Below are 10,422 nucleotides of genomic sequence, written 5' to 3'. Positions count from 1 at the left end.
TATGCCTCCCATATAACCATTCACCTGTCCTCTTCCCCAGTTTCTTCTGTTAAGTCTTATTGTGGTTATCTGAACCTCCAAGAGTTTTCCCATAAAGCTGGGCCGTTGTGAGGAAATTCCCTCAAAATGTGCCCACCAACACCTAAGATGGCAGTACAGGTGGCCCTCGTTAGCCACTGTCCCAGCAGCTGCAGTTTTGCATATCTTCAGTTGGGTTGTAGTGACCAGGTTTCTTTATTTGTGGGATGAAAAATAGGGTTATTTTTGCCTATCCTCGGTTCTGGAGTGGCCAGAAATGACATCCGTCATTTCCTGCTGCCATTTTGTCATGCTGAGCCATTTTGCAGTTCTTTTCTGCCCCACCTCCCAACCCTCAAAAGGAACAAAAAATGGAGGATTTGGGTGTTTGGGGGTCAGTGGTGGAGAGCAAGGTACTGTGCTTATTTCTGCTCCCCTGCTTTTTCATATGATTTTCAGCACACTTCAGTGTGCTTAGGAACCTAACTCCTCAATCCTCATAAAGGTTACTTTATCCAAGGAAATTGGCGGGCATGGAACCTCTATGAACAACAAGGGCCACCTGTCCTTCAGAACACAAAGAGGTTAACTATATCAAACTTCTCTCCCTTCAGATAGGGATGTGCACAAAACTGGTTTGCCTGGTTCAGTTCGTATTCAAACCAGGAGGGGGTGGTTTGGTTTTGGTTTTGCTCAAACCTCTGCCTGGTTCGGTTTGAATTCAAACCGGTTCAGATCAGTTTGGACCTCCAAAAATGGGTGGGGTGGTAGCTGGCACCCATGGGTACCTGCCACCCAAACCCCAAAGCAATTGGACACTTGTACGATATTTTATAATTTTTTAAAATTATTATTATTTCCCTCATAGGGTTAAATGGAACTCAAACCAGCCCATTATTCCCTATTGTGGAGCACCCATGGGTGCCAACAACCACCCAAACCCCGAAGCAATCGGACACCCCTATGATTTATAAATATTTAAAATATTTTCAATTTTTCTCATAGGGTATAATGGGACTGAACCAGCCCATTATCCCCTATTGTGGAGCACCTAGGGGCACAAAAGCGGGGTGGGTGGTAGACACCAAGGGGTGCCTACCACCCACAAATCCCCAAGGCAATCGGACGCTCCTGATTATTGGTGAATTTTAAAATTATTTTGGAATTCCTCATAGGGAATAATGAGGATTGCAGCAAATGTATAGCTTCACATTGGGGGGGAGGGGTATCCTAGAGCGGAGTGTGGTGGGTGGTAGTTCCCAAGGTAGGCAAGGAAGCTATCAGAATTATTTGAAAGGAATTGGGCAAAAGGCTGATTTTTAAGTGATTTTTGAAGTTTATGCGGCTTTTACGGTTTTTCTCCATAAAGAAGCATGGAGATGTCAGCAAATGTATAGCTTCACGTTGGGGGCAAAGGGGTGGCCTAGAGCAGAGTGTGGTGGGTGGTAGTGCCCAAGGGGGGCAAGGAAGCTATCAGAATTATTGAAAGGAATTGGGCAAATGGCTGATTTTTAAGTGATTTTTGAAGTTTGTGTGTCTTTAAGGTTAGCTCATTGTGCTCTGAGCCACCCCAGCACCCACCAAGTGCAGTTATGGGGCTGCTGAAACCTCCATTCTTCCCTATGGAGAAAAACCTTAAAGCCACTTGTGGGGTGCTGGGGTGGCCCAGAGTGAGTGGTGGTGTAGTGCACAGAGGGTGCTAACCACCCCCATAGGTTGCTAACCCATGAGGTACTGGGTTTTGTTGTTTCTGAAGTGTTCTGAGTGTATATTCTTTGGTAGCATATAAGGTTTTCAATGACAAACCATGAATCCACTCTTATTGCTAACCTTAAAGACACAAACTTCAAAAATCACTTATAAATCAGCCCTTTGCCCAATTCCTTTCAAATAATTCTGATAGCTTCCTTGCCCCCCTTGGGCACTACCACCCACCACACTCCACTCTAGGACACCCCTTTCCCCCCTGATGTGAAGCTATACATTTGCTGCAATCCTCATTATTCCCTATGAGGAATTCCAAAATAACTTTAAAATTCACCAATAATCAGGAGTATCCGATTGCCTTGGGGATTTGTGGGTGGTAGGCACCCCTGGGTATCTACCACCTACCCCACTTTTGTACCCCTAGGTGCTCCACAATAGGGGATAATGGGCTGGTTCAGTCCCATTATACCCTATGAGAAAAATTAAAAATATTTCAAATATTCATAAAAAACATAGGAGTGTCTGATTGCTTTGGGCAGTTGTTGGCACCCATGAGTGCTCCACAATAGGGAATAATGGGCTGGTTCAAGTCCCATTATATCCTATGAGAGAAAAATAAAAACAAATTTCAAAATTTCAAATTTTTTATAAAAAATCATACGAGTGTCCAATTGCTTTGGGGTTTGGGTGGCAGGTACCCATGGGTGCCAGCTACCACCCTACCCACTTTGGGAGGTCCAAACCAGTTCAAACTGGTTTGAATCAAACCACCCCCCGTTGGGTTCAAATTCAAACCTGCAGCTCGAACCTGCTGGCTGGTTTGGTTCGAAATCGAACCACCCTGGTTCGAATTCAAACCGGTTTGAGTTTGAACCGGTTCGCACATCCCTACCTTCAGCAGGCTTATCTGACTGGTGAAGGAACCAGAGTTTAAACATTTTATTTTGTAGAGACTATTTGACGGCTTTCGCTCTCACAAGCAGAAAGGGGTTGTTTAAGCATGTAGGTGGCCCACCTTGGGATTTTGGTAAAACTGACATATCTGCGGTGGGTCACCCTGAATCCGTCAGTGCCTCCCACTTCCCGCAGGCACTTAACATGTCCTGCTCTTTCAAAACAAAAAGGTATATAATGAATGAATTACAACTGCTCACATGTTTTCCCTTATATTTCTGAAGTTTTAGCTTTTGTTTGAAATGAAAATTTAAAAGTAATCAGCATGGCTTTGCCAGGGCCTCTTGCTTCACATACCTGTAGTTAAACAGGTCCAGGCATCTTACCACCACCAGCTTCCTTCTCTCTGCTCTGGGTGTGCCAAGAGAATACTTCCAGTTTTCATCTGTCCTCTGTTGCTCTTCCATCTTCCAAGCTTCCAGCGGATGGGATACACAGCACAGCCTCTGTGTGGAGTTTGTTTCCTATTGCCAGTTATTTCCTTAACAATTCCATTGTCACAGCTTCTTGGTAAGTGAGGAATCTGTGTCACAGTTATCCAGAAGAAAGATGTAGTGCCACATAACATACAACCACAGTATACATGAATTGGGGTTCATGCAAAAACCGTATTATTTTCTTAACTTTAAGGCCCCAACTTAGCTACACACATGCACAGCAGCCTGGGCTGTGTATGCGTAGCTCAGGTCAGCTAACTGGGAACAGCACTAATCAGTTGTCTAGGGTGGAAGGGAAGGGTGCTAAATCTAGCCAATTACTTCCCCTCCTGAACAGTAGATCAGTGATATCGTTTATCAGCAGACTGTGGCTACATGTGAGTAGCTGCAGAAACTGGATTGGATGATTAATAATCGTTCCCTGAAAAACTGAATCCTAAATTAATATAATAAATACTCATTTGTATATCTCAGTAGGCATAGCAATAAGACAGTGTACTGTAATGCAGGTTTAAAATATTTATTGTAATTTATGAGGTAACATTTTTAATAAAAACACTTAATTTTAATCTTACTACTATAACATTATTAAATATTTATGTGTATTATAAAATAACCAGTTATGGATATCTCTGGCATTGAAAATTAATGCCTTTTAAAAACTGAAATACAAAGAGTGCCTTCTTCTGGAAATAATGTTCACATAATCCCATTCTTCCATCAAAATGAAAACAGGAAAAGCACAAAATGTTTTCAAAAATTAGGCCATGTTTTATTTTTTTCCCTTCCACTAAACTTAAAAGAACAAAACAAAAGCTTGTTTGAACTTATCAAAACATTGCAAATACCTGCTAAAATAAATCGTGATGAAATCCTGATCAGTAGCAGCACAAGCAGGTGACAGCATAAGGTGTATACATAAAGGATACCTTTCCCCAGAAAATAGATGCTTTCTGTGATTCTTTTTAAAATACTCTATATAGTTAAGGACCTTCACCATATTCAATACACTGGAGACACACACTTCCAAACATACCAGTTGTGCCTGAGTTGAAATAGAACTTAAGACATTTTAGAACAATAACTTCACTTTAATCCTTAATACATTCCTGATTCATAAGAATTAATGGCAGAATTGTGTCTTGGGGTTGCTTATCTCAGTTAACAATTAGTATACCCACAATTCACAAGTGCAAACAATTCAAGGCACCCAAACACAAATCTAAAAACTAAGATTGAGGCATGAATTTCACAGTCCATTATTACACATTTTGCAAGAAGATGCAGCTACAAACTAGGTTTTAATTTTCTGCCTCTGGCTGCTGGTTAGCATTAATTGGCTTAAACCCAAATCCCCAAAGATGAAATGTATAGCTTTTTTTGTAAAGCGCATGTTTTACTGCAAATGATTTGGATCACATTTTTCTCTTCCTCATTGAAGTCACAAACAATCTAGGCACTAACAGGTTGACAGCTGTGGAGAATAAGTTACTCTACAACTGCTGACACTACAAAACCTGCACTTTTGTAAGCAAAGCCTCGTACTAAAATATTACCAATCAGCATGTACATGTGGAGAGATTTGGACCAAAGGATACAATACATGGCAACTAATGTGGACATAAAGAACTTCATCAACTCAGTGGGCAACTCATAGCTTTGCAGGTACATATGCCTCAACTTGGTGAGACATAACTTGGTTTTGTAAAAACTGGATTTTGCTAAACCTCTACACTCATCTGGAATTCTGTCTAGGCATTTAAAAAAAAAATTTCCCAGTTTGTTCCTGTGGCTTTTATAATACATAACCATCTTATTTTTTTAAAGCAACTATCAACCCTTTTCCAAAAAGAATCACCAGACACCAATAAACACACATCAAAATAAAGTTTAATATTGTCACAAATAATCCATTTAGCACTAGTATCATTGCTACTAGTGGGTAATGTAAAAAGACTTTCTAGCATCGCAAAACTGGGTAGTCATGCAGTTCTTGAAGACACACACACGCACACACACTTAAAGCTGAGATAACTGCTTGTGACTTTTACATGACCACACAACATTTGATCACAGTGCACCATAATGTATATTGAAATGTTTATTAGTAGCTAGGGCAATCCAAATCTTGAGGAGCAGAGAAGAGAAATAGTCTGCAAACCTCTTGTTATGATTGCTAATAATAGGGTTGGTTTCACAAACAGCATCATTTCATAACTTGGGAGAATGGAAGGAACCATGGCTACAGAAGGCAATTGTGCTACTGTTTGCAACTCGTAAAGACTGCCTCATTGTAAGATGGTGAAATTGTTTCTCAACTTGAAATCAAAGACCAGCTCACTCATTCGGTATTACACATTTCCAAACAGGAAGAGAAAATGTATTAACCACATAGCCATTTTTGCTCACTAGTACAAATTCCAAATGTAGCTAAAGTTCACCATGTGACTGTGATGTGCTTGTGATTATGTACCTGGGCTTTTGTAGTGCTAGCTTTTCACATTGCTTTTCCAGGTGCCTTGAGTATCCCTTGCTCCACCCCAATCTGGCCAGAGTTGTTCCTTGAAGCTAGATATAGATGACATGTCATTGTTCAACAGCACTATCTATATATTAAAAAGTCTGGGTCCGACATTAAAGTCACTTTACAAATAATATGCAAGTTTAATCTCCAAAATATCATGGGTGTAATCCAGCTCCATTTAAATCCATGTGATTTTGTCCAGTGGGATCCGCTAGAAGGTAGAATACAATTCATTTGTTTTTCAGACTATTTGGCTGTAGACTTGGCATGATGTAAATAAAAACAATCATATGAGCACCATGGAAACAGTATGTAAGGATTATCCATAGATGTACCTTTTCCAGATGTGAATCCATGAACAGAACCTGACAGTTGCAACATTTCTATGTGAAGGTGCTCACATGATTGCTTCGAAGTTTATCCGTGTGCTCAGAATATTATATTGGAAGTGACTGTCAACAAGACACAAAGTAATGCAGGGACAACAAAATCCCCTCTTATTTTTATTTTAAATCCTCAGCTCTATAGAATACAGCCAAAGGCATTTACATCCATGATTTTTTCTATGGCTAGAGATTTGGATTACCCTTGATCACTCACTCGCTTTATTTTACTAGTAGAGGCTTGCCTTTTGAAACAATACATGTTTTACTTTCAAATAAGACATCATCATTCACCAAAGCAATGGGAAATTCCAGTGATACTAGACATGTGGGGACATTTATTCTTTCCCTCCCATGACTGAATATGAAGAGGAGACCATTCCTGTTCTTAAGAGAAATCTGGCTACAGAGAATTACATGAGCACACAGTGCTGCCCAACAGCTGTGAAAGCTCTGAGGTTGTTTGAAAAGTGAAACAATGTTAGGCTAAAAATTCAGAAGGGAACTGTTAAGTCCCCTTTGCATAAGCATTTGTCTCATATTCAACATCGTTGGTAGTATATTTATTTAATAAGGATGTAGTAGCAGCTGGAAAAAATACACTTGACACAGAATATCACCTGCTCTTTGTTCATGTATATTATTTGGCTGTAACTTTAGACCTCAAATAATAAACTTATTTTTGACGTCTGTTTAAAGTATAGATTCTTTTTTCTTTAATTGATCAACACAGGGGGAATGTACCAAATAGGGCAGAAAAAGACACATGCAGACCAGGGTTCAGAGATGGGAGATATTAACAGCAACAGCACACTCTATTCAGGATCCTATTGTTTTTAAACTCCAACTCTTCCATAAAGCAGTGAATTCTGAGGACTCCCTGCCAGTTCAGACTACAGAACTGCTGCTTTACAAGAAAGTGCTCAGAAGGCAGAATAAGCCAGTGCTGCAGAGTTCAGTTCTGCTCAGCATCGCGGAGTCTACATCCTACAGCAGTGATGAGGGCAGCCCCTTTGCCGCTGCCATCTTCAGAAAGAAGGAATGTCACGTCACATTTAGGCGCCAGATCCTTTACAGTTTGGTGCATGATTTTTGAAAAGCTATGAAAAAGCAAAGCCGGAGATTAGGAGATAATCCATAGAAAGAACATCACTAGATATGGTCTGTTTCGAGAGCATTTTATTTTGCTTTGCAGCAGGCATGCGGGGGGGGGGGGAGGAATTCCCACCATGTTAAACCCAAGACTTTCCTTGCAGTCTGTGTACATGAATGGAGCCAACCAATCATTATGCACCCCATACAGAAGTGACTGATGATCGGGCTGCCGGTGATGGGGTGGGGTGGGGGGCACAGAAACAACTGTGCAGAAAGTAAATTCCTTCTTCATTGGGCCCTAAGCTGCAACGGCCATAATCCAACTAGGCAACCCCCATGTCCAATGGTGTAGTGGGGCTGGAAGGCATCAGAATGAAGTTCCAGCACTTCTGGCCCTGGATTCCAGGCAAACCATGTGGGGAAAACAAGTAAAGAGCAGGGAGCAGCAACAGCGCTTGAAAAGAATAGTGATTGCAAGTGCCGAGCTAGAGGAGTAGCTACTCACTGTCCCCTGCCACCACCATTCAACTTAGCCAGCCCACCACTGCAAACACAAAGCAAACAGGCGATAGTTGTTTTCCCATGCCACCTCTGCAGCATGGGAAGACAGAACAATTATCTGTTCTGACCAGCTTCAACATCCCTGTCCCCTACGGCAACGTCCTTGTCCCCCACCACATAGCCCTGCCACTGGCTGCACCTCCTCTGGCTTGCTGGCTCCCACTCTCGCTTGCCAGAACCCAGCCCCCACACCTGAGATTTGTGCTTGCTTCGGGGTGTGCAGTGGGCTCCTCAGGGGGGACCAATTGGATGTGCAGTTCCTCCCCTGGCACTCTCGTTGAGCTCCATGGTAGCTCAGGACATTTCAGCCAGTAGACCACGTGATCATGTTGCCGAAGCTGCCCTTCTTAAAGCTAAAGCATGCATTTTTGTTTTTAATTAAAAATTCATTTTTTGCCAGTTTCTTTCTGTTTATCCTTATTAAGAGCTTCCATCACAAAGAAATGCAACAAGCAGGGACTGACACTCCAATCCAAACTTCTGGTTAGCTAGGAACCCAGCCATACTCCCCAAGTTGAGACTGGGTATAACCAAGTAAAAAAAAGATGGAGGTGATGCATTGTTCACATCCACTCCCCTGCCCTTCCCAAAGCCATGGCTCACACTGGGCAACAGCACTGGTTCCTGGCACGCCCGGGGAGTGGGGAGGAAATCCTCCTAAGTCCTTTACCCACAGCATTTCCAACTCCCACAAGCCATGGATGGGGAGAAGCTCATCATTTGTCATAAACCAAGCTTCAAATTTGCAATTAACTTTCCTTACACTACATGGTATCTAAGGCTTCACACAACACAAACAGAGGAGATCAGGACCCAGCACAGCTTCCCTTTAGGGTATGAAGGAGCTCTGGGAAGAGCAGAAGGTTTCAAGTTCCCTCCCTAGATTCCTGCCTGCAACCTTGGAGAAGCTGCTGCCAGTCTGTATAGACAATACTGAGCTATATAGACCAATGGTCTGACTCCGTATATGACAGCTTCCTAAGTTCTTTCAGGGGCTGTTGCTGGAGCCTATCTTGTGTTTATTTTAAACTGCAGACCTTTTGGGGGGTCAGGGGATCATTTTCTTAAAACCCTGCTACATAAACCACTTTGAGAACTTCTTTGTTGAAGAGCAGCATAGAAATACCCTTAATAATTCAGGCCAAAATGCTCAATACTTACTGTGGATGAAGTTTATAAAGTGTACCATCTACTCCCACAGTTACATCCAGATGGTCCAATCCTCTGTTCTCCCTTATTTTATCTACAACAGCAGCCATTCCAGCCCCACACACCTGGGCTGCTCTTCTCGACACTGCCCCACACACCATCTTGACAATGATACTGTCGTCACAGGTGCTGTTCAGACCCAGCTGCTGGAGGATTGTACGAACCTGAAGCAGTGCTAACCTATCACTGTGGGGAGGGAGAGAAAGGACAGACACACTAAGTGGTGAAATTAGTCTCCAGGTGAAGCATTTGCATTATGGACATTTGTGAAAATTTATATACAATGCAGAAAGATCCACAATCAGAAGGGGAATAACCTCAAACATGGAAAGCTTTTTCTGCACTGGGCACAATTTTATTTAACTTAAAAGCAGCAATAGGGGGCTTGGAATTTGATTAGACAGGGAACAGAGGGTAGGTATAAATGGAGAGTTTTCACAATGGAGGGAAGAAAGAAGTGGGATCCCTCAGGGATTTGTACTAGGACCAGTGCTTTTCAATTTATTCATAAATGATCTAGAAGTAGGGGTAAGCAGCAAGGTGGCTAAATTTGCAGATGATCCAAAACGCTTTCGGGTAGTGAATCCAAAACAGATTGTGAGGGGCTCCAAAAGGATCTCTCCAAACCGGGGGAGGGGGTGAACAAATGGTAAATGTGATTCAGTGTTGGCAAGTGTAAAGTGATGCACACTGGGGCGAAAAACTCCAGCTTCAAGTATGTGTTGATGGGATCTGAGCTGTCGGTGACGGACCAGGAGAGGGATCTTGGGGTCGTGGTGGACAGCTTGTTGAAAGTGTCAACTCAATGTGCGGCAGCTGTGAAAAAGGCCAATTCCATACTAGGGATCATTAGGAAGGGGATTGAAAATAAAACTGTTAATATTATAATACCCTTATACAAAACTATGGTGTGGCCACACCTGGAATACTGCACACAATTCTGGTCACCACATCTAAAAAATGACATTGTAGAACTGGAAAAGGTGCAGAAGGGGGCAACCAAGATGATCAGGGGCCTAGAACACCTTTCTTATGAGGCAAGGCTACAACACCTGGGGCTTTTTAGTTTAGAAAAAAGACGACTGCAGGGAGACATGATAAAGGTCTATAAAATCATGCATGGTGTGAAGGAAGTGGATAGGGAGAAATTCTTCTCCCTCTCACATAACACTAGAACCAGGGGTCATCCCATGGAATTGCTTGCCGGGAAATCTAGGACCAACAAATGGAAGTACTTTTTCACACAACACATAATCCACTTGTGGAATTCTCTGCCACAAGATGTGGTGACAGCCAACAACCTGGATGGCTTTAAGAGGGGTTTGGATAACTTCATGGAGGAGAGGTCTATCGACGGCTACTAGTCGGAGGGCTGTGGGCCACCTCCAATCTCAAAGGCAGGATGCCTCTGAGCACCAGTTCCAGGAGAGTTAACAGCAGGAGAGAGGGCATGCCCTCAACTCCTGCCTGTGGCTTCCAGCAGCATCTGGTGGGCCACTGTGCGAAACAGGATGCTGGACTAGATGGGCCTTGG

At 42.6% G+C, this 10,422-nt stretch overlaps 1 protein-coding gene across 3 annotated transcripts in view; it reads right to left on the bottom strand.

The window, feature by feature from the left end:
- Positions 1-4,988: 4,988 nt before the first annotated feature.
- Positions 4,989-10,422, bottom strand: part of HK1 (hexokinase 1) — an 85,605-nt gene continuing 80,171 nt past the window's right edge. For all 3 annotated transcript variants that reach the window (XM_053311465.1, XM_053311464.1, XM_053311463.1), the window contains 2 exons: positions 8,841-9,074; positions 4,989-7,123 (listed from right to left, as the gene is read on the bottom strand). In XM_053311465.1, the coding sequence (XP_053167440.1) occupies positions 6,979-7,123; positions 8,841-9,074 (379 nt within the window). In that variant the 3' untranslated portion in view covers positions 4,989-6,978. The remainder of the gene's footprint in view (positions 7,124-8,840; positions 9,075-10,422) is intronic.

Source organism: Hemicordylus capensis, chromosome 3, assembly GCF_027244095.1.
Source record: "Hemicordylus capensis ecotype Gifberg chromosome 3, rHemCap1.1.pri, whole genome shotgun sequence".
Classification (NCBI taxonomy): domain Eukaryota; kingdom Metazoa; phylum Chordata; class Lepidosauria; order Squamata; family Cordylidae; genus Hemicordylus; species Hemicordylus capensis.
The sequence above is the reverse complement of the archived record's forward strand: the minus strand, read 5'-3'. Positions and strand labels throughout refer to the sequence as shown.